Genomic DNA, 24,820 nt, shown 5'->3' with positions numbered 1-24,820 from the left:
GGGAATTTAATGGAATGAAAAGAAAAGTGATATAGGAAATTGACCTCTCTCTACCCTTTGCTCTCTGTTCATCAGCTCTACTCCCATAAAATCTGGTGAATTACAGAAAGAGATCGGGTGAAGCGAGAGAAATGGTTTCTTGAAATGTTTTTCTCGGTTGACATACACCATGAACGATCCTGGTATGTGAATTTATGGTTTTCTTTATTTTTCTGCATCAAAGCTCACATATATAAGTGAAGATCATGATAAAATAAAGATCCCATTTTCAAAAAATAACAATATTAAATTCTAACATATTTTAGTCTTTGAGTAATGTCTAAGTATCTAAAGTTTAAGTTATTTCGGGACTTACTGTTTGAACTTCTTGCATGATTGTTGGTTAGGTTTGGACTATAGATATTTTTCACAATGAATTAAGCAAATGTAACAAACTTGGTTCATTTAACAATTGAGTAGATATTTTAAAATTCTTTTAACGGGCTACAAAATAAAATTATATTCAGATTAATGGATTTTATTCATTTTGCTGCACAAATTTTTAAAATTTTTTTAAAACTCAAACAGTATATCCAACCACCTTCCAAAAAAAAAAAGGGGGAAGAAAAGCCTCCAACCACCCGTAATTTAGTTTAGTAGTGGCAAATAAGAAGGTGCCACGTCGGCATACAGAAATACCTACCAGTGACAGTCGCAGACATGCCCGCTAAATGCTATCCACAAGCACAAAAACTTCCGTGCGGTCGGAGGCGGAGCACACAACGTGACTCTGCTCTTTTTGCTCCCCTCATCTCTTCTCTTCTCCTTCGTCGTCTCACCTCTACATGAGCTCCGGCGAAGCTCAGTCGCAGAAATGGCTGCTCCTCCATTGCCGTCTCCTCATCTCCTCCAATTCCCTCTCCACTCCTCTTCCTCCCCTTCATCCTCCTCTCACTACCTCCTTTTCCCCTCTTCGTGGCCGAGTCCGCCTCAGATCTCCCTGCAGCAGGGCTTGAGCTCTGTGTTTCCCCTCGCGCTGAGGCTCTCCTTCAGAGTAAAGTGCTCCACCAAATCGTCGGAGGAGGATCGCTGGAGCCAATTGGAGAGCATTTCCAGCGACTCCGAAGAAGGTGGGGACCAGAGCCAGCCCGAGCCGCGCCAGAATTCGCTGAGAAACGCGGCGTCTTCCGGCGACGGCCTCTCTCTTGGAATTCGAGAGCCGGTTTACGAGGTATGCTGTTTTCTGCCGTGTTTGTTTAGAATGATCTGTTTGAGTGCCGAGAAATGAGGGAATGAGCAGTCTAGAAAAATCTTCTTAAGGAGGAAGTCAAGTGGTTTTAGTAGACTCAGATAGGTGGATTTTTAAAAAAAAGAATTTCTATATTTTCCTACTTCTATTTTTCCTTGGCAACCAATCCAATCATGAATAACAATTGCAATGCTAAAAGAACTTTCTGCCTTTTTAGCGGCCAAATGTAAATTGAATTCCATTTTTAGAGCCTATGAATGTAAAAGAAAAACGTGCCTGCAATTTGCGAGCCATGGAGGATATTTGGTTGAGGTGATTTTCTTATTGCAATTACCTAAGTGGACATATGGTCTCACCGGTAAGAAAGAACATTCTAATGTGGTTGCAAGGTTTTTCAGACTTCAAGGTGTAAGAATTTGTACCATTGTTATGCCTTAAATAGGATCTTTAATTATCATGTTCTTCATATATGCATGACATCTTTGATGCGGAAACAATAAAAGAAACCATAACGTAAACATGGGATCATTCATGGTGTATACAAACCGTAAGAACACTTCAAGAATCGTTTCTTTCGCTTCACCCCGATCTCTTTTCTATCCTTCACCAGATTTTATGGGAGTATGGCCGATGAACAGAGAGTTAAGGTAGAGAGAGGACAATCCTTCCTATATTCCTTTCTTCCTTTTATCCTTATAGAAAATTCACTCAGATTTTCTTCCTTACAGCTACTCCCCATAGCAGTAGCTAATATATATGTATGTATATATATGAGAACCTCTTTCTAAACTTCCAGCCATTAAAATCCCACATTATTTAAGCTAATCCCTTTAGTTAATCCAGAGATAAGACCTTTCAATACTCTTATCATAAGTCATTTCATTTCCCTTATCATATAGGACACATACCCTTCATGTGGGACCCATGTCATTCATGTGGGACTTATTCTTTGGAATATATCCAACATTTTCTCCCACTTGGTTCATATGAATGACATTAATTTGGATTAACAATATAACCATAATATGTGCACAATTATTAGTTTATGCATACTTTTAGTGAGATTATCATAATATCATAATTGCGGTAAATATTATCAAAGCGACATCTTCCCTTCCATGTACTACAAATACTAGCAAATCATTTAACTACAAACCATAATAGGAAGTAACCATAATGTCCCTGTAATGTCTTTGTCAAAGACCATTCCTGTTAACAATGATCCATCTCCATAATTATGTAATTAATGGTAAACAGGAATAATGTTTAGAAACACCATTAGTGATATCATTATACATGTTATAGAACAAAACATAAAGATCCACAATTATATATCAGGGATTACAACAAAGACCCATGTGATCAGCATGTTCCTTAAATGTCTTCGGTGTCAACCCCTTAGTTAAAAGATGTGCTATTATGAGCTCATTCCTTATATGTTCTATAAGTACTGTTTATTTCCGAACTTCCTCCTTAACAACCAAATATTTGAGCTCCATATGCTTAGCGCCATTAGAATATTTGTCGTTTTTGGAGAAAAAGACTGCTGCGAAATTATCGCAATAAATTCTCAGCGGCTTGGCTATACTGTCAACAATTCCAAGTTCTGAGATAAAGTTCCGCAACCACAAAGCATGAATTGTGGCCTCAAAGCATGCCACAAATTCAGCTTGCATAGTAGATGCTGCTATGATAGTCTGTTTGATGCACTTTCATGATATTGCTCCTCCATCTAATAAGAACAAATAACCATAAGTTGACTTTCAACTGTCAACACATTCAGCAAAATCTGTGTCGGAGTAACCAATCACCTCCAACTGATCTGATCTTTGATATGTGAGCATATAATGTCTCGTTCCTTTCAAATATCTCAAAACTTTCTTTGCAGCTTTCCAATGCTCAATTCCGGGATTACTTTGGTATCTCTCGATCATCCCAACTGCAAAACTAATATCTAGTCTTGTACAAGTCTGCACATACATCAGACTTCCAACTACAGATGCAGAAGGAATATTTTCCATTCTTTTCTTTTCTAATTCATTCTGTGGACAATCCTTTGCACCAAAATTGTCCCCTTTACAGATAGGAGCAGGAGTGGGCTTACATTCATCAATATGAAATCTTTCTAGAACTTTATTGATATATCCCTTCTGAGACAACCCCAACAATCCATGTGATCTATCACGGTATCACTTAGGTTGCCTCACCCATATCTTTCATTTCAAAGTTCATAGAAAGAAATCTCTTGGTGTCATTCAACAAACCAAGATCTTTACTGGCAAGAAAAAATATCATCAACATATAGAATCAGAAAGATAAACTGGCTCCCACTAACCTTTAGATATACACCGATCAATGGTATTTTCCTTAAATCCAAAGGTCGTGATGGTGTCATGGAACTTAAAATATCATTGTCTGGAAGTTTGTTTAAGTCCATATATTGACTTCTTTAATTTTCAAACCATATGCTCCTTTGCTCCAATCATTAAACCTTCAGGAAGATCCATATACACCTCTTTGTCTAAATTCCCATTCAGAAAAGCAGTTTTCACATCCATTTGGTGTAACTCTAAATCAAAATGAGCCACCAAAGTCATTATGATTCTAAGAGAGTCCTTTTTAGATTCAAGAGAGAACGTCTCTTTGTAATCAACACCTTCCTTTTGAGTGAAACTCTTTGCTACAAGTCTAGCTTTATATCATTCAATATTGCCATTACAGTCGTGTTTGGTCTTAAAGACCCATTTACACCCAATTGTTTTAAAACCTTCAGGAAAATCAACGATATCCTAGAATTTATTCTATTCCATGGATTTCAACTCATCATTTATGGCATTGATCCACTTTTCAAAATCATTGCTTTCAATAGCTTGTGAAAATGTAACCGGATCTTTACTAGTCCCTACATCATAATCAGATTCCTGTAGATATACCAAATAATAATCTGAAATAGCTGATCTCCTTACTCTTTGAGATCTCCTTAATACTATTTCCTGTGATTGTTCTGCAATTGGTTCAATGGTGACATTTTCATTATGAAGTGACAGATCACTAGATTGTTGTTCAATGTTATCATACCGTTCAATAACTGGAGGAACAACAATATCTGTTAAAGGTCTAATATTGGGATAGGAACCCGAATTTCTTTAATGACCACATTACGTGATACATCACTCCCACTAATTTCATCATTTTCAAGGAACTTGGCATTACCGGTTTCAACAATTCTCATACTATGGTTAGGACAACAAAACCTATACCCTTTAGACTTTTGTGGGTATCCAATAAAGTACCCACTCACAGTTCTAGAATCCAATTGCTTTTCGTGTGGATTATAGATTCTAACCTCTACTGGACAACCCCAAATATGAAAGTGCCTTAAACTCGATTTCCTCTCTGTCCATAATTCAAAAGGAGTTTTCTAAACTGCCTTACTAGGAACCCGATTAAGCACATAAACAACTGTTTAAGGGCCTCCATCCATAATGAAATGGGTACTGAGGAATTACTTAACATACTCCTAACCATTTCCATAAGAGTACGATTACGCCTTTCAACTACACCATTTTGTTGAGGTGTACGCATTGTGTATTGCGCACAAATACCATGCTCTTATAGGAATTTAGCAAATGGACTTGGACATTGTCTAATTCCATCATACCTACTATAATACTCACCACCTCTATCAAATCTAATAATTTTCACCTTCCTAGCTAATTGTCACTCAACTTCAGCAATATATGTTTTTAAAGCATCTATTGCCTGAGACTTTTCATGTGATAGATAGACATAACCATAACGTGAAAAATCATCAATGAAGGTGATAAAATACTTTTCTCCACTATAAGATGGTGAGTCAAAAGGTCCATATACATCAGTATGAACAATCTCCAGAAAATTTCCACTTCTTGTGGCTCTTTTCTTTGTATGTTTGGTTTGCTTTTCTTTAATGCAATCAACACATACATCGAAATCAGTAAAATCAAGGTTCATCTGAATCTCATATTTTACTAATCTGTCCATTCTATTTCTGGATAAATGACCCAGCATTTTATGCCACAAGAAAGAGGAATTTTCATCAACTCTACTACGTTTAGTTCCAACATTATGATGCAGGGTGAGGAGTGCTTCAGCAAAATTTTCATTAAGATTAAATTTATACAGCTCTTCATACAAAACACCAGAACCAACACATAAGCCTCCTTTCATTAGGCGAAAACCTTTATGTTCAAAATACAAACCATAACCGTCATTGCCTAATCTGGACATGAAAATTAAGTTCCTAGAAATGTTTGGAAGATAAAAAGTATCAAATAGGTCTAAACAATGACCCGACTCTAAATACAACCGAAAGGTTCCAATGCCAACAATAGGTACTTGATTTCCATTCCCCAAGACTATAAAGTGTTCATTTTCCTTTACGCTCTAGATCGTATGGTATCCTTGCATCGAATTTGAAACATGAACAGTAGAACCAGAGTCAATCCACCATGTGTTAGAAGGAACTTGTGTCATGTTTGATTCGAAACATACATAGCTAAAAGCTTACCTTTCTTTTTGAACCAAGCTTTACGCTTCGGGCAGCTTTTCTTTAAATGCCCATAGCCATGACAGAAATAACACTTTGGTCCATTATGTTCCTTCTTGTGAGCCTCATTGCCATAAGAAGTACCCACTACCTTCAATGGATCTTTCTTTAAACCTTTCTTTGATTTCTTTCCTTTACTTCCAACTGCATGACTCATGACATTAATTGAATGTTGTCCTTGTTGTTTAAGCCTTGCCTCTTCTTGAATTAACATGCTTGCCAATTCATTCGCATTCCACTTTTCTTTAATAGTGTTATTGTGAATATGAAAATGCCCATACTGAGGAGGCAGAGAATTCAAAATAAACTGAACAAGGAAGCTTTCATCAACATTCATTCCCAGAGAATTAAGTCTAGCAGCTAGATTATTCATATCCAGGACATGTTCGTTCATCCCTCGGCTACCATCAAACTTCATTGTGGTAAGTTCAGCCATTAAACTCCTTGCAAGGGACTTGTCTACTGAACCAGAACGATCTTCCATAGCCTTAAGATATTCCTTTGCATTTTTTAGTTAAGGAAGTGTTGATTTAATATTGTTTTCTATACACATCCGCATGAACATAATACTCAATATGTTCGACCTTTCCCATGACCTATACAAAGCTCGCTGCTCCGAACTGCTTGTTTTAGTAATAGCTATCTATTCGCAGAGCTAAGTCCAGATCCAGAACACCAAGGTGAAACTGAATCTGTTCATTCCAGTCAGAGAAACTTGTCCCATTAAAGATCGGAACAGAAGAAGCTAGCAAATGTAGTGAAACAGGAACAGACAATGCGATAAAACAATAATAACATTAATGCTTTGAGTAAAACATTTTCATTAGTAAATTGCGTTCAATCTTTGGATCAACTTATGCAATATACTAACATTTACTTTGAATGGTGATTTTCATTCACCCAGGCATAATTGATAACCTTTTAAAGTTCGATTGGTCTGTCACCTTTGGGCATCCATCCCAATCTCACTATCATTCTTTCAATTATCCTGACTAATTCAGTGATTACTTGAAATTGGTGCACCTTTGGGTCAACCATAATAAAACAATAACCATTCTATAATATTTTTTTTTTTCAAAATCATATTTCAATTCTATGTTTATAGCTTTTCTTAGCAAGATCACTCTGGTGACAGCATGCTAACCATAAAATAAACATTGATTGATACCTTACACAGCAAAAATTGTCCAAGTTCACAGCAGATAACCAATTCCCCACTATAAGAATTTTACTTGCTTACTTTCATGTAAAAAACCGGTAGCCCATGCATGCTTAAATACAATTATTCACCCAACTCAAAATGGGTCCATAACATTCCCACCATTATCAATTTACTATTATAAAACATGTGAGTGTTCCATAATGAAACAATAAAACAACAAACAATTATATTTTGAACTCCCTTTCCAATTCCTTTACATAAACATGAAGTTATAATCAAGACAAAAAGAACACAAAATTATTCTAACACAGCATATGAGTAACTGTGGCAGCATCCCCATTAGGTGCAGGTGCACATCAATTGATGCAACCATTAACATTGCTGTTCCATGCAAATACACAGATCTATTCCTTTTTTCTTTTTTTTTTTTATGTTACCAGTTACCACTTACTAAAAAGAAAAATGAACTGTGGATAAAAAATGCTGAATAAAGCTTTTTAACTCTGGCAACACAGCAAATACCATATGAATTTTCCTAAATCAAAACGGAAAAATACCATAAACACAAACTTTACATGTGAAACAATAACGAGATCGAAAGGTGTTAGCTGAAACTATCTTTATATTTAAAAGAAAATCATGACAATTTTCAACCTTGCTTGATACCACATGTAAGAATTTGTACCATTATTATGCTGTAAATAGGATCTTTAATTATCATGTTCTTCACATATGCATGACATCTTTGATGTGGAAACAATAAAAGAAACCATAACGTAAGCATACCAGGATCATTCATGGCGTATACAAACCGTAAGAACACTTCAAGAATCGTTTCTCTTACTTCACCCCGATCTCTTTTCTATCCTTCACCAGATTTTATGGGAGTATGGCTGATGAACAAAGAACTAAGGTAGAGTGAGGACATCCTTCCTATATTCCTTTCTTCCTTATCCTTACAGAAAATTCACTCAAATTTTCTTCCTTACTGCTACTCCCCATAACAGTAGCTAATATATATATATATATAGGAAATCTTTTTAAACTTCCAGCCATTAAAATCCCACATTATTTAAGCCAATCCCTTTAGTTAATCCATAGATAAGACCTTTCAATACCCTTATCATAAGTCATTTCATTTCCCTTATCATATAGCAAATATACCCTTCATGTGGGACCCATGTCATTCATGTGGGACATATTCTTTAGAATATATCCAACACAAGGGTGAGAAAATAACCAAAGAAACATGCAGGAAACAAATAGTGAGAAAGGTCTGATCTTGAATTTTACAAAGAAATTGGAAGAAAACAGTGTACTGACAGAACCATTGAGTCAATTTTCTTTAATGATATAATCTTGGGACTTGGCAGCAAGCTGAAATATTTTTAATCATGTTATATATTTATACCCTTACACGAATGTTGATTTATATTTTAAGGTGGTGGAAGTGAAGTCAAATGGGATGGTATCCACTCGGAAAATTAATAGACGGCAGTTGTTGAAGTCAAGTGGTGAGTAAGATATTGTTCTAGACAAAAATGGCATTCGCACTTTAGAATCTCAAAAGTCTATTATTGCTCCGGCATTATATGTTCTCTAAAATTTAAAATTCTTTGCATTGTTTGTTTAGGTCACTGTATAAAGAATCCATAGAAATTACAAAATTTGATAGGGTGTGTTCTGGTTTTCTCCTGAAAAATGTCCCCAACATCAGGTCTTCGTCTTCGAGATGTCCGGAGCGTAGATTTATCACTGTGGTTAACAAATTCAATGCCTTCTCTTCTGGTATCATGTCAACTTTTGATTGCTTCGTTAATTTTTCTGCATTGTGTGTATTACATTAAGCGTGCCATTGTCAAGCATATAAATCCAAAATATTGCCTTTTCACTGCAAGTGTGTGCAGAACTCGGCTTGTAACAATTAAAGAAACTCTTGACATTGTAAAATAATCTTGCAGAGGCAGAGAAAATGGCTTTGCAGTTAGTTTTTTATTTGCATTCCCCGTTATCTGTCATAAAAAATGCTAAAAATTCCAATATTTATGCATCAAGAAGGTGTCATTACAAAATAAAATAAAATAAAACCATCAGTATACCTGAGGATTAAATAATAAAAGAGGAAAAAAATGCAATCTCGTTTAGGAAGTGGGAAGTGGTTTTAAACTCTTAAGGTTAAATATTGAGCAGAATATTTCTTAACAATGCTCATCTATGACCTTTCTTCTGTGAAAGACAAACTATGGCCATTTGGCTTTTGTAAAGGCTTAATACTTACCACTGGAATCGAGTATCAGTGTTGTGAAGACAAATTGTAGGTATGCATGTTTGGGACTTTGGATGACAATATTAGCATCCTGACTATTTTGGCCTATTTAATCTTATAGAATTTAAGTTCTCTAGCTATAATTGTTAATATAGCATGGCACCTTGCTTAGTTGGCCAACAATTATATCTTGTTTTACATAATTATTTATTTGTGATGTGACTGATGTCATAGGTCCGTGAACATGCTATTCTACTGAATTTAGGCTCTTTACGGGCAATAGCAATGCAGGAACAAGTCCTTATTTTTGACTATAACGGGTACTTTTTGTCTCCTGGAGCATTCCAAATGTCTTATTGTTTAACCTTTCTTAACCTAGTTTTATATTTTCAAAGTGAACTAGCACTGTAAACTTGTTGCATTTGTTGATCATTTGTAGTAAAGGAGGGAAGGCTTTTATAGATTCATTGTTGCCTCGCTTGAATCCTAGAAATATGAACGGAGGCCCATCTATGCCATTTGAACTAGAGGTTAGTTTGGTGTTTTAAATATCAACTTGATTTATGGGAATGTCAGATGCCCAGATTTCTGCTTTGCTGTTTAATTATGGTCTGGTTCTACTGTTTCTGGAGTTGAAGGGGAAATTTTGCTTTTAAATCAAATTCAGTAGTGGCTATTAATTGTTGTAGATCTGACCCTGTTGTATCATTTACACTCTGTAAAGTGTGAAAAGTGTCTGCTAACTGGAATTTCACACAAATAGGTTGATTTAGAGTGCCGTATTTCTTTGAGTCTTACATGCATTTGCATTTAATGAAGAAAAACAACCCTTTGCAGGATTCTAACTTTGTATGTTTTGATAATTTTTCCACTAAACTGCACATGGAAAACAGGGTCTTAATTGGAGTAGTCTTAACCCTTTGTCTCCTCCCCATGTTTCCAAAAAAAAGAAAAAAAAAAGAAAAAGAAAATATGTATTGCCTGGTTGCAGTAAACTTGCAAATTTAATGATTAAATGCTAATTTCCCTTTCTTTGAAAAGAAAAAATGACATGGGAATAATGAGGCAAACAGCACTCTCTCGAGTCCACTGCGTAGGGTCTTGCTATTTCTTTTTCTTTTTCTTTTTGTTGTGCAATGGGACACATTTCCATTAGAAAGCTGACAAGGGAGTATAATTTGTCTCATGGGGCAGAAGAGCTTAATGGAACTTCATCTCTCAGGTTCCCAAACTGAGGATTGACAATATCGCTGGAACACAGGAAATTTTTGTTTTAAGCTAGATTAATTCTAGAGAAATCTCATTTCATTCGCCATTTTCTACGAATGGTTAATCCATGACACAACACACATGCCTTGTATTAAGGTAAATTGTTAACTTATATCAATCCTCATGCTAATATCCAGCTTTGAGGCTTGGTAATAATCCTGATGGAACTTCAATGCTGGGCTTCACGTGGGAATTTTAATGCTGATCTGAAGCTTCAATTCAAGGGACCAAATATGTTCTATTAATTGAGAATCCAAAATAATAGCAGAGAAAACTATGGAGAAGATAGAAGCCTTAAGTTTGATTTTTTAATCTTTATTATTGAACAGAAGACAGAAGCTGTGGTTTTTTCTTTAATGAAAATAGTAAATCTCAATGATCAATTACCATCTCTTGTGGAGCTTTGATGCAGAAATTCTGAAAAATGAACTTTGCTTCAACAGAGATATGCATAACTTTGAGCGTGGGTGAGTTCTTAAGGGGCCTAACGTATGCTTTCCTACAAGACTACAAGGAATACCTGGTACAGCAATTTCTATTGCGGAGGCAATATTCTTCATTCATTTGTTCCTAACCATCCTTCCTTTTTTATTTTAAATGAGAGGAACTGTGCTATACAGTAGGGGAACATACCAAAAGTCCTTTGCATCTGATAAACATGCTAAATATCCCCATTTTCTATTTTTTACTAGCAGAAAGGTGGGAAGCGGAGGCTGTCAGTCTCAAAATGTTGCCTGAACTACTAGAATTTCTGTGCCCAATGAGAAAGAAAAAACACATTTCTCATGAAAAGATTTTTGCATCAAAAGAAGAACATGCCATGGTGTGAAAATGCAAATGACTATGGTAACTAGTGTTGTGGCAAAATATAATGTATTTTGACTCAAAAGAAACTAAAACACCTTCACATGACCATAAAAAATGACCAACACTTTTAATCTCCAACATCAAGACAGTATCACCCATAAGGTTGGAATGAGATTTGCATCAAAGTTTGAAAGTAAAAACTATGTCACAAACTTTATAGTGGGAGGCAAATTGCAGTTTCCCTCTTGGCCTGCCATATTTTCTTGGCAATGAAATCAGAGCTACATGCATCATATCTATGAGTTATTTCCTAATGCCAATTACATTTTTGGCCATCTGTGATTTTACTTTTATTTTCTCCAGTGTCATCATCTATAAATTGATGCTATAAGTATGCCAGGCATTTTTTGGTCTTGTGTTTATAATCTACGTTCCACAAAAGAAGTTTTATTTGAGTTCTTCAAATTGTTCCAAAACTATTTTTTTTCCTATATGTTCTACTCTTTGTTTTACATGGTTGTTGCACATGAAAACAATAAAGAAAATAAACAAGAAAAACAAGCACACACATAACACATGAAGACAAGAAATTTATGAGGTTCAACAATATGTAGTCCTTAAAGGAGAGGGAAACCAACTTTCAATATGAAGAAGAAAGTACAAAGTGGCTCACAACTTCTTGACTTATTACAGCAGCTGCTCTATTCACGCACTATGTGAAGCAATTTGAAAATAAGGGTAAAACAAATATTATGCCAATCAGATTGGAGCAAGGTTCTCTCTCAAGTTTCAGGCCATGCCCCTGTGGGCTTTCCACTGTCACTATAGGTGTCCATTTTTTTCAAAGTTTAAATTTCCTCCTTAAATTGGGTTAAATTGTGAAACAAATTCAGTTTGCCATGTTCACCAATATGATAATACGGGATACCATCACAACAATGGTGTTCACCAGATTGTTGAGAGCTGTTCAATAACTTAAAAACCTTCCTTTTCATTTAAAAAAATTAATTAATTAACTCAATTTTTTTCCTGAAAAGCTAATTGGAAGATGAATGCTGCTACTGAAATGTTTTTTTTTTTTCTTTACAAGTGAAGCAACTTGAAACAATGCTTTGACAAATTGACAACTTTCAAAAAATGGGGGAAATTCTGGTGAACAAATGTAATCTCTGTATAAAAGCTGCAGAATTAGTGAGTCACATTTGTTACACTTACACTACACTTGAACTAAAAATTTTTGGTAGTTAGCTGTGTCTCTTGGCCTGTATTGGATAGTAGCTCAGTTTGACTGGAGGAACTTTGATCTTGGATAGGTATAGATAACTTGGCAAAGAGGTAAGAGGTGTTGTTCCCTTTCATTCTCACCTTTTTTTTTTTTTTATGTTTGTGTGAAGAGAGAAAAATATAAAGAGTTTTTGAAGGAGTTGAGATGATGCTCTCACTTCTCAAGAATATGTGCTTTTAGACTTTGTTTGCTTGGTCTTGTGGTCAAAACTTCATGGGCATATGCACTGCCTTAGATTTTTTTTGCATGATTCTCTTCTTTTGTGGTTGAGCAGGCACTCCCTTGGTGCCCTTGAATGAATTTTTTTGCTTATTGGATTTTTTTTGGCTGATCAGCTCAATGTGTATCATTGTTTAACTTTGGTAGTTCCTTTATAATTGTCAACTTGAGCTCCTATTTTCTACTGGCAGCACAGCCAGTATCTTGCTCAATTTTATTAACTTTCTTTATTTTTATCTTTTATTTTTAAGAACCATCGCCACCGTGTATAAGACCTAGTATTATTATCCTTCTGCATGCAAGTAATTTGCATATAGCTTAGAGTTGTCATTTTATAACATCAATCTTGCAAGAAAATGCAATGGTTCCTATTTACTCTTATGGTCTAAATATGTTTTCATTTGATGCCCATTGAATCAACTACAAGTTTGCTCCAATACGTCATGATTTCACCATAACATTTTTGGAGTTCTCAAGGTTCTCTCATATATTGCTTGTAGGTTGTTGAAGCTGCCTTGCTTTCACGAATACAGAGATTAGAACAGAGATTAATGGATTTAGAACCTCGTGTGAGTATGGGAGCATAGCATGCTTTTGTTCTTGTTTTCTATTTTTTATATTTTTATGGCTAAATTTTGTTTTAAGACCATATTTAATGAGGATGCTGAACCAAGCTGCAAACTATCTGGAGAAAAACTGGGTCTGACAAATCACCTTTACAGTGTGTGACTTAAATGTTGTTGCACCCAATGGCAAGGGTATGTTGCACCCAAACCTGAAAATCTTAGGGCTTGTTTGCTATCATTGTTGTTTTCATTTTTCTGTTTTTGTTTCTGTTTCTACACAACGAAGAAATAAATTATAAAAACAGTTTTGTTTATTTTGTTAGTTTTCTATTTTTGTTGTTAGTTTTCAGTTTTTTTTCAGTTTTTTGCTAAAAAACTGAAAACCAGATTTTGTGGTTTTCAATTATTTTGCAACCTGTTGCCAAAAATTTTAATATCCAAAAATAATTCTTTTTTATTAAATCATTGATTTTATACACTTTAAAATTAAAATAAACATAAAATGATCATATAAATTTAAATATAATTAAAATAAAAATACACATAAATTTCAAAAAATAATATTATATTCAATTACAAAATATTTTTACTATTTTTCTATTGTCATGTTCAATAAAATTTTTATTGTAAAGTAAATTTTGAAAGCATAACAATTAAGTAAAATAATTATAATAATTTTTATTTTTATTATAATTTTTTTTTAATGTGTATTATTCTGCAATTTTATTATTTTAATCATATTTTTATAATATTATTTAATTTAAAAATGAAAATGAGCTTTTTTAATTAAGTTTTTAATTTTTTTGAATTTATAAATATTAACCAAACAGGTTGCTGGTTTATGGTTTTTAATTTCTGTTTCTGGTTTTTGATTTTCGTTTCTATAGTTTTTTATAGTGATACCAAACGGCCCCTAAATATTCATGAAAATAGCCTCTACAAATATATAGGTTGCATAAGCATGTCATCCCCAGATCCCTAGCATAGCATGGGGGGCTTGTCTATTGCATTTTGTATTGCTGGTGTCTATATAATTTTTTAATAGCATTTTAAAATTTCTTTTTAGTGTTCAAAAGTTCATTGCTACTGAAAATTATTTATGACTTTTATATTTTAAATGCTTTAAATGGTGAACTCTTTAATAATGAAATGACTTGACAGAACAGTTATATTTATGACTTTATTCTATAATTGCTTCTTACACTCCCATATACAGCCACATGTTTTTGTTTTGTTTTATTTAAATCCTCCTCATTTCAAATACTTCTCTTCTTCTCTCTTAGTTGTGTTTGTGTATGTTCTTGGTACAAGTAAAAATGGTGAACAAAGGAGCCTCGTTAATGTGATCTCAATCATGAAGGATATATATGGAAATTTTTTTATAGAACATCATTGTACTTTTGAAGCCAACAAAAACATTTTTTTATAGGAAAGAAGTAAAAGAAACAGGAAATAGTTAATCTATACTAAATTATATTCCACCCCTTTAAATAGAGATAGGATGTAGTAATAAATAGTTCTTAAATAGAGATAGGATGTAGTAATAAATAGTTCTTTTATTGCATGGGTTCCCCACTAGCGATGAATATAAATTATAAACTCTAAACCAGACTATAACTGTTGAAACTTCTAAGATTTTTGTACTTGATTAATGACCTTGTTGAATGTTGGTCTGGCTCTCTGGCAGCTTCGCCTGGCTTCCACTGCTACATTAATGTTAGTCTAGCATTCTGAGCCACCGTTTGCTATGTAAGCAGTTTAGAGGTAGGATTAGATGTGATGCATTGCACTGATGTTCTTATATTAAATTTTTTTTTTAAAAATAAACAAATTGTAATGTGATTTATTGATCTTATTACTTTCAGAAAAGTCTGTCAATTGTTTGGATAAATAGTGCATTTCCCTTGATTGGAGAGTTAATAGAGTTGTACACCCAACTGTCCTGTTCCACTTAGATAGGTTGAAAATGCGTCTTTGAAACTTCATTAGTTATTATCTTTTTAATACTTTTGTTTCTTTACGCTCTTTTCCTGCATAAGCCATGCATGTTCTTTCAGCATGCATCTCTTGTAAATGGATACAGCTTTGAATTATATATAAAGTACTGCTTATATTATCTTAATATGTGTTCAGTACATTATTTATGTTACTCCATGTGCTTCAGGTCCAAGCTTTGCTTGAGGTTTTACCCAACCGATTAACTGCCAACATATTAGAGCAACTTCGACTTAGCAAGCAAACCTTGGTGTGGTTCAATTATTATCCAATTATAATTTTTTTTTTCAGGCCTGATGTATTAAGAAACATTATTTAATCCATAATTCTTTTCATGAAAGGTTGAATTGGATTCAAGGGCAGGAGCTCTCAAACAAATGCTGCTTGATATTCTGGAGGATCCTCATGAAATTCGCCGCATATGTATAATGGGAAGAAACTGCACTCTCAAGAAAGGAAGCAATGATCTAGAATGCTCTGTTCCACTAGAAAAGCAGATTGCTGAAGGTAAGCCATGTAAAAATTTGATTAATAAATGTCAACTCTACAAATTCCTATGGGTTTGATTTTGCCATTTGCAGAAGAGGAGGAAGAAATTGAAATGCTTTTGGAAAACTATCTTCAAAGGTTTCTTCTTGGTCCCATTTTTTAATGTGTGCAAATAATCTAGAAGGGTATTCAATACAACGGTAGATATAGACATCATTACAATTGGAATTCTTTCTACTTATTTATTCCAAACTGCATTTACCAGTCGTTTACTCGTTTCTTATGTTTAATGTGCTTGCTATGGTATGCTTTTTACATTTTTTATAATTCTTTCCCAAACATTCAATCAAGAACAATATAACTGCTAAGAACATGGTGAAGCTACATGCATTTTAAACCCCCTTTATTTATTTTTATAAAATGATCACTGTATCAAAATAGTAAAAAATAAAATTGGCCCCATTTTATGGTGTTTGATCCCATTACCCTTCACATTATATCACATTGACCTCCTCTGTCCCCTTTAAAAATCCTAGCTTCACCCCCAATTACGAAACATGATCAGTGTGTGTGTGTGTAAAGAGATTCAATCTGTTGTTTGCTGAAGTTTTTTGAAGCATTTTTTCAGTTCCATTGTTTATGATTCTTATCTGCAGAAATTTTGAAATTTATTTAACATATAGAAATTCTTCAAGTTGAAATAAAAAATATCTAGATAGGAGCATCAATTTCTTAATCCAAATGTTTTTGTAAAACCATTTTGTCTACCAAAATGTTTCATTGAATTATTTGTGAAGAGATTGAGGGGCAACTCTTCTGTAGTTCTGTTTTTACTTTTATTGGGAGAACCTCTGTTTTTTTATTCTCTTAACTTTTAGTCCAGAATTATGATAATTGATAAATAAATCAATATTGAAATAGAAATGCAAAAACTGAAAGACACAAGATTTACGTGGTTCGGTTTATATCATGCATTCATGGGTCAAAGGTTGCAGCAAAATTTTCTCGAGCAAATGCGAAAACATGAAAAATGTCATGCTCAAAGAAAGAACCAGGAAACCATATAAACACTCCCTTAAATAAACCCCTCAAATCAGGGGGACAAATTAACTTCCCTTCAAGCCAACTTTCTCTTTATTTATTTTCTCCTCTCCTTGAATGAGGGAGAAATTTCTATCTATAATCAAGCATAGGTGCAAAATGTTGACCCAGCATAGGAGGAAAAATGAGAGCCTTACGCATGGGGCCGGCTCGTCGTAGTGGATCTCCATAGATGATAAATTTCTTCTTCCATCTTCTCCATCTTATGCCATGGAGGGGCATATCTCAAGAACTGCTAAATCAAGTGAGAGGAATGCTTGAACTTGGTCAACGGTAGAGGCTTTATCAACATATTTGCACTCTCATCAGTAGTAACAATTTTCTTTACACAATTTTCAATTGTGAGATAATATCAAGAAAAAAAAAGGTACCCCACATAAATGCTTTTTGTCCTTTTATACAATAACAAAATGGTATCCCACATAATGTGCTTTGTCCTTTCATGAAACATTTAATCCTAGTTAAATAACTAGCACCCTACCTAGTAGCTACCAAAACGAACAATAGTCTTATCCTAACAGGATGTATGCTCACCAACCAAACCTCTTAACCAATTAGCTTCTTTAATTGCCTCAGTTATTGGTATGTATTCTGCCTCAGTAGGAGATAACACCAACAACATTGGTCTTATGTCTCCCAAATCCTAAATAAGCATTAGAAGTACCTTTTTTAGATATCGAAGCATCCATTTGGCCACTTTCAAATGCTCTTTACTTCATTTATCCATGTATTTGCTGACAACACTGATGACGTGTGAAATATTTGGATAAGTACAAATCATGGCGTACATTAGACTTCCAACTACACTAAAATAAGTAATGTGTGACATGCAGTCGCTTTCATTATTTGATTTTGGAGACAAAACAAAATAAATTCGAAAATGAGCAGAAAGTGGAGTGATGACTTGTTTAGCATTTTTCATGCCAAAATGCTCCAATACTTCTTCAAAATATTTATGTTGTGTCAAATACAACAATCCTTCCTTTCAATTCATGTGAATTTCCATGCCAAGGATCTTCTTGGTTGCTCCTAAATCTTTTATTTCAAATTCCTTGGCATGCTCTACTTTCAACCAGTTGATCTTAGATTTGTCTTTAGAAGCAATAAGCATATCATCAACATATGGCAACAAGTTAATGAAACCATCTTTATGTTTCTCAAACAGGACGCAACTGTCATGTTTGCTCCTAGAAAGAACCATTTTGCAACATAACGGAGTCAAACTTTTTATATCATTGATGAGGAGATGGCTTTAGGCCACACAATGATTTCTTTAACAGACAAACATGGTCTTTGTTTCCATCAATAATAAAACCTTTAGGCTGACACATGTAAATCCTTTCCTCAAGTCTACCATATAGAAAAATCGTTTTAACATTTAACTATCTAATTCCAAATCATTTATAACAATAATATATAATAATACACGACTAGAGGTATGTTTAGCAATAGGAGAGAAAACATCGTTAAATTCTACTCCTACAATTTGATATAACCTTTAGCTACCATGCCTTACACTTTGCGTTCTCAACTCCTGGAGTATCTTCCTTTTTTGTTGAAGACCCATTTGCTACCTACAATCTTCTTTCCCTTGAGAGGTTATATTGGTTCCTAAGTGTGATGCTTGTGTAAAGAATCATTCTCCTCTTTCATAACCATTAATCACTTAGTGGAATCAACACAAGAAATTGCTTCTAAATGTGTAATGGGTTCTCTAGTTTCACTAGTTTCTTGTGCAACTGTTAAAGCATGATAGGATTAGAATGAAAAAACTATGCAACATTATTATACTTTGAAGGTAATATGATCTCTCTTCTTGATCTATATTCGGCAATGCCATATGACTCCTCCTATTGCATCTCTCGTGTATCTCTAGTATCCTTGATTGAATCAAGTTGACCAGGAGTACTCTCCTACAAAGGCACAAAGTCATATTCTATCTCTACTTTCTTGGTGTTGTTCTTAACTTGGTCACATTCTAGAATGACAGCTTTCTCCTTATTTGGGTTAAACACTATTGACTCTCCACTTTCTTGGTGTTATTCTTGAACTACTCATATTTTTGGACTGGCAGCGTTTTCCTTCCTTGGGTTAAGCATTGCTGACTCATCAAAAGCAGCATCTCCTTGGCTAACTTGGGATCGGGACACCACAACTACATCCCTTTACCTTGGCCGCATAACCTAGAAAGATACTTTTATTAGCTCTTGGCTCTACTATTCCTTTATGTACATTGGCAAGACACCCAAAAATTTTCATATTAGAATAATTATCAAACCATACCTCTTATGGGCTCTTGGAAAACAATTTAGCAAATAGCATGCCTTTACCAAAAATCCCTCAGCAACCTAATATTTAAGAGCATGCAATTTGCTTCTGTTCATCAGCCCAACTACCCCATTTTTTGGTGTATATTTAATTATCTTATGCTTAACAGAACCTTCATTTTTGTAGAACTCTTTAAACTAAGATAACTAAATTTTCAATCAATTATCAATTCTGAGCTACTTGACCTTCTTTTCTATTTATTTTTCAATTTTTACATTTCTTTACCTGAAATATTTGAATGTTTGTCCTTGTGCTTCAGAAAGAAAACCCAAGATCTTTCTTGAGTAGTGTATAAAAGTAAGAAAGTATCAAGCGCCACCTTTAGAAGGAACATGAGAAGTCCTCAGAGGTCAGAACAAATATAATACAAAGTTCCTTTGGTTTTGTGGACATTGGTGTTTAAAGTGACTCCTCTTTACTTTTCAAACACATAATGTCCACATAATTCCATCCTTCCTTTACTTTGGCTGCAAAGAAGACCTCATTTTGCTCGCTCATATGTCCAAACCTCATATTTCATAATTTGGTAATGTTGAAATCTAACAGAGGATTGAGAAACAACAGAAACACTTGAAACTATAGCACCTTGCAAGATACATAAATTAGGAGGTAATTTCTTTGCTTTCAGAATAACAAGTGCACCTTGTTGCATAATTGCACCTTTTGCAAAGTACTTGTACCCTTTGACATCAAGAGCTCTAAGAGAAAAAAGATTCTTCTTCATGTCTAGAATATGTTGAAATTCATTGAGAGCTCTCGTGATACCATTATGCATTTTGATTTCTACCCAGTCCCAACAATTTTACAATCTACATTGTTCTCCATCAACACAACCCCCTGGAGACCAGTTCATATGAGAAAACCAGTTCCTTTTAAACATGTATGAAATGAGCATTGCTGAATTCATGACATTTTTAAAGCATGCATCACTAGTCATGGAGAGAACAAATTCAACACTTTCGAATTCATTCACGAAAACATTTTCTTCGACCTCTTTCTCATTCTTCCTTTGATTACACCCTTGTTTGCTCTTGATTCTTCTTCTTCAACTTGCAACAGGATGTATACTCTATTATTGCAATATTTGCAAAATTTATTTGCATGTCTTGATCTTGATATGGGTTTGCTGCCCAGACCTTCTCATGGCTACCAAAGCATCTCCCTATCCTTCACTATTATTTCCTACAATGTGCTTCTCAAGCAATTCTTTGGAGAACAATGAGTCCTTAACATTCTCTAAAGGAATAGTATCTCTACCAAATTGGAAGGTTTCTCTAAAATTCTTGTTGGAATGGAGTAAGGAACATGACAAATAAAAGGACTTGATTTTCTTCTTCAATTTTGACATCAATTGAATTCAAATTTGTGATAATGGAATTGGATTCATCAACATGGGTTTTCATGGGCATGCCATGTGAAAAATTTACAAGCTTAGCTTCAAATATATAATTTAATAGTGAGAGACTTTGTCATGTATAGTGATTCCAATTTTAGCCATAAATTGGTGATAATCTTTTTTTTCTTTTAAGAACTACTCTTGGAATACAATCTGAAAGACATCACTAGATTGCTATCAAAACTCATCTCATCCCTTTAGTCATATGCAAAATTACTAAGCATTTTATTTTTTCCCAATAGTGCTTTTATCAAAGCCTTTTGGGTTTAAACTGCGCACATCTTTATTTGTCAAATATTAAAGAACCAACAAATTCTCAAAAAAAATTTGATTAGTAAAAAAAACGGGCATATTAAAAAGGCAAGCACCTTGTAGGGTGTCACCAAAATAAAAAAATTACATTAAACTTATTTGCTACAAGCCCACTATGCCAACTAGTAACTGCAACAAACCACTGCTCTTTGCTGAACTGAAGCTTCGAGATTGAATTTTTGAAAACCCTTCTGTTCCTCTCTTCTATGCAGCCAAAAAATTGCAAAAGGAATGAGAGACAAAGCCTTCACTTTTCCTTTGTTGCTCAAGTACCTCTCCAAGAACTCTCCTTCCACAAATCTAGTAGTAACCCACCTTTGTCTGATAAGAGTCAAAGCCACATTCCAAAGATTTCTAGTCCAGGGGCAATGGAGAAGGGTATGGTCTACTGATTCAGCCTCAGCCATGCAAAGGGGCATCTATTGGCAATGGAGAAGCCCCTTCTCTGCAAGTTGTCTAGGGTCAAGATCTTATCACGAGCTGCTTCCCAAGTAAAAAAATCGGCCTTATTTGAGGTAGCTGTCTTCCATAATTGAGACCAAGGGGAGTGAATGTTGATTGATTCCCAAATAAAACGTTTCTTTTAAAATGATCTGAGAGTGAAGACCCGCTTATTGTCTAAGGACCAAACATGAAGGTTTTAAGGCTGGATCTTCTAAAGATGATGTAAGCAGAAGCCTTGAATTACATTGAATTAATTTTTTCATATGTACATCCCAATCTTATATAATATGATCACCTATTCTAAACAAGGAAATAGTCCCCTTACCGAATAATATCAAATCGCCCACATTTACCCACTTTCCTGATTTGTTTATTATTTACAATGATATTTGGGATTTTTACACTCCCCCTAAGTTGGATCATAAATATTAATCATCTCCAACTTGCTAATGAGATCATCAAAGTTACGTCATCCCAACCCTTTAGTGAAGAAATCTGCAGTTTGTTTCTTGGTAGGTACATAAGTCATACAGATAATTCCTTCTTCAATTTTCACTTTGATAAAGTGTCTGTCCACTTCCACTTGCTTAGTCCTATCATGTTGAACTGGATTGAGAGAGATGCTGATAGCTGCCTTATTGTTACAATAGAGTTTGATAGGAAATTTCACCGGGACCTGTAATTCTTCCAAGAGTTTCTGTAACCACAGTCCTTCACATATCCCTTCAGCAACTGCCCTGAATTTAGCTTCAGCACTACTACGAACCACTACATTTTGTTTCTTGCTTCGCCAAGTTACCAGATTTCCCTAGATGAATGTGCAATAACTTGTGGTGGACCTTCTATCTTCCACTGATCTTGCCCAATTTGCATCTGTAAAGATCTCTACTTCCTTGCTTTCACATTTCTTGAAGCCCGGGGATCCCTTGAGATATCAAAGGATCTTGTACACGACATCTAAGTGGGTTTCTTTTGGTGAATGCATGTGTTGACTTACTACACTGATTGCAAATGCCATATTTGGTCTAGTATGTGATAGGTAGATCAGCTTGCCAACCAATCTCTGATACTTTTCCTTTTCAAATGGTATTCCACAGTCTTCAACCCTATTTATTGCTTCAATTGGGGTTTCGTTGGGTTTGCATCGAAGCATGCCAGTTTCAATTAGGAGATCAGTAACATACTTTCGCTGAAAAACACTAATTCCGTTTCTCATTCTCGTAACTTCCATGCCCAAAAAATATCGCATTTGTCCCAAGTCTTTAACTTCAAATTCAGCAGCCAAAACTTTCTTCAATCTCTCCATCTCTACTGTATCATCACCAGTAAGGATCATATCATCAACATATACTATTAGAATTGTTCTCTTACCTCTTTCAGACAGTTGGAAGAACAGGGTGTGATTTGATTGCCCTTATCGATAACCTTGATTCTTTATTACTTTTGCAAATCTGTCGAACCATGCTCCAGGAGATTGTTTGAGTCCATACAAGGACTTCTTGAGTTTACACACTTTGTTTTCTTCACCCTTCCCACTGAATCCTAGTGGTATAGTCATGTATACTTCTTCTTCTAACTCGCCATTTGAAAATGCATTCTTAATATCAAGCTATTGTAGTGGCCAATCTAGGTTGGCTGCTAAGGACAAGAGGACCCGAACTGTATTTAAGTTTGCCACTGGTGCAAATGTCTCCGTATAGTCAATGTCATAAGTCTGTGTAAATCTTTTTGCAACAAGTCTAGTTTTATATCTTTCAATTGTCCCATCAGATTTATATTTCACTGTGAAGACCCATTTACAACCCACTGGCTTCTTCCCTCTCGGCAAATTTATCAACTCCCAAGTTCCATTTTTTTCTAAGGTCCGCATTTCCTTCATGATTGCCTTTCTCCATTTAGGTATTTCTAGAGCTTCCTAAATGTTCTTTGGAATTCTCATCCTGTCAAGGTTAGAGACAAAAGCATGATATCCCGTAGACAAGCTTTTATAAGACATGTATTTAGACCAGGGGTATTGAGTACATGACCTGGTTTGTTTTTTGATTGCAATAGGTAAATTGATATCATCAGGTACAAGATTATCAGAAGAAAGCTCAATTACCAGATCATGATAGGGCATGGATTCATGGTTATTTGGAGCCATCACTGGTTCCAACGCTCTTCGTGCCTCAAGTATGAGATTCTCTCTGTTCTTTGTGTTCGGCTTTCTTGAGTAAACAAGTATGTCTGCGTTGTTTTGCTTTCCTGAATCTCCCCCTGAGGTTAAGTGTTCTATTGTGTTTGGCAGGTCAGGAAGTGATGCAATGGAAGGCTCGATAAATGGATCAGGGAATGAAGCAATGGGATGCTCAATAGGTGGTACGAGTTCAGATGATGCGGATTTAGTAGTAAAGAAGTCAGAACCGATCTACACTCCACTTCGCCCCTTGAAGAGAGGGCTTTGGGAAATAAGGAGTTGTTTCAAAGAAAGTAACATCAAGACTAACAAACAGCCTTTTTGAGACAGGATCATAGCATTTGTAGCCTTTTTGAGTAGGGGAATAACCAAGGAAGACACATTTAACGGCATGGGGATCCAATTTATCCCAGTGGTGTGCATGAACATGAACAAAAGTAGTACAACCAAAGATTTTCAGCAGGAGACTGGAGGGGAGTCAAGAGGTAGGAAAGTGTTCTTGGAATTTCTAAAGAGGGGTGGCAAAGGAAAGTACTCGACTCGGCATTCGATTAATGAGATGTGTAGCTGTTAAGATGACATCTCCCCAAAAATAGTTTTTCATGTTGGTAGTGAACATTAATGCCCGGGCTACTTCAAGTATATGTCTATTTTTTCGTTCAACAACCCCATTTTGTTGAGGGGTATCTACACAAGAACTCTGACGAACAATCTCATTTTCTTGAAGATAAGTTCCCATAATAGTATTAAAATATTTCGTGCCATTATCAGTACGTAAAATTTGAATATGAGTATGGAACTGTGTATGAATCATGGAATGAAAACTGATGAAAATGGAGCGGACTTCAGTTTTGTCTTTCAGCAAGTAAACCCAACAAAGACGAGTATGGTCATCAATAAAAGTAACAAACCATTTTGTATTGGTGCGATTGAAGGAACGTGAGGGACCCCACAAATCACTAAGAATCATAGTAAATGGGCAAGATGGTTTGTATATGGATGATGGGAAAGAAGTACGGCGGTGTTTTGCAAGCTCACACACTTCACATTGAAACTCAGAAGACATTTTATTTGAACAAATAGAAGGAAACAAATGCTTTAAATATTGGAAATTGGGATGACCCATCCTTGAATGCCATAACAAAAGTTCACTATCTCTAGAAATAGATGCAGAATCACAAATTGCAGT

General features: G+C 35.0%; 1 protein-coding gene across 1 annotated transcript in view; it reads left to right on the top strand.

Annotated features, from left to right (window-relative positions):
• Positions 1-711: 711 nt before the first annotated feature.
• Positions 712-24,820, top strand: part of LOC131148492 (magnesium transporter MRS2-11, chloroplastic) — a 41,251-nt gene continuing 17,142 nt past the window's right edge. Inside the window, exons 1-9 of the mRNA XM_058098203.1 lie at positions 712-1,210; positions 8,420-8,492; positions 8,696-8,766; positions 9,479-9,564; positions 9,684-9,774; positions 13,325-13,393; positions 15,555-15,635; positions 15,727-15,892; positions 15,967-16,012. Coding sequence (XP_057954186.1) covers positions 854-1,210; positions 8,420-8,492; positions 8,696-8,766; positions 9,479-9,564; positions 9,684-9,774; positions 13,325-13,393; positions 15,555-15,635; positions 15,727-15,892; positions 15,967-16,012 — 1,040 coding nt within the window. The 5' untranslated portion in view covers positions 712-853. The remainder of the gene's footprint in view (positions 1,211-8,419; positions 8,493-8,695; positions 8,767-9,478; positions 9,565-9,683; positions 9,775-13,324; positions 13,394-15,554; positions 15,636-15,726; positions 15,893-15,966; positions 16,013-24,820) is intronic.

The sequence above is a fragment of the Malania oleifera genome, chromosome 2, assembly GCF_029873635.1.
Source record: "Malania oleifera isolate guangnan ecotype guangnan chromosome 2, ASM2987363v1, whole genome shotgun sequence".
Classification (NCBI taxonomy): Eukaryota; Viridiplantae; Streptophyta; class Magnoliopsida; order Santalales; family Ximeniaceae; genus Malania; species Malania oleifera.
Note: the sequence above shows the minus strand (reverse complement) of the source record. Positions and strands in the feature narration are given on the sequence as shown.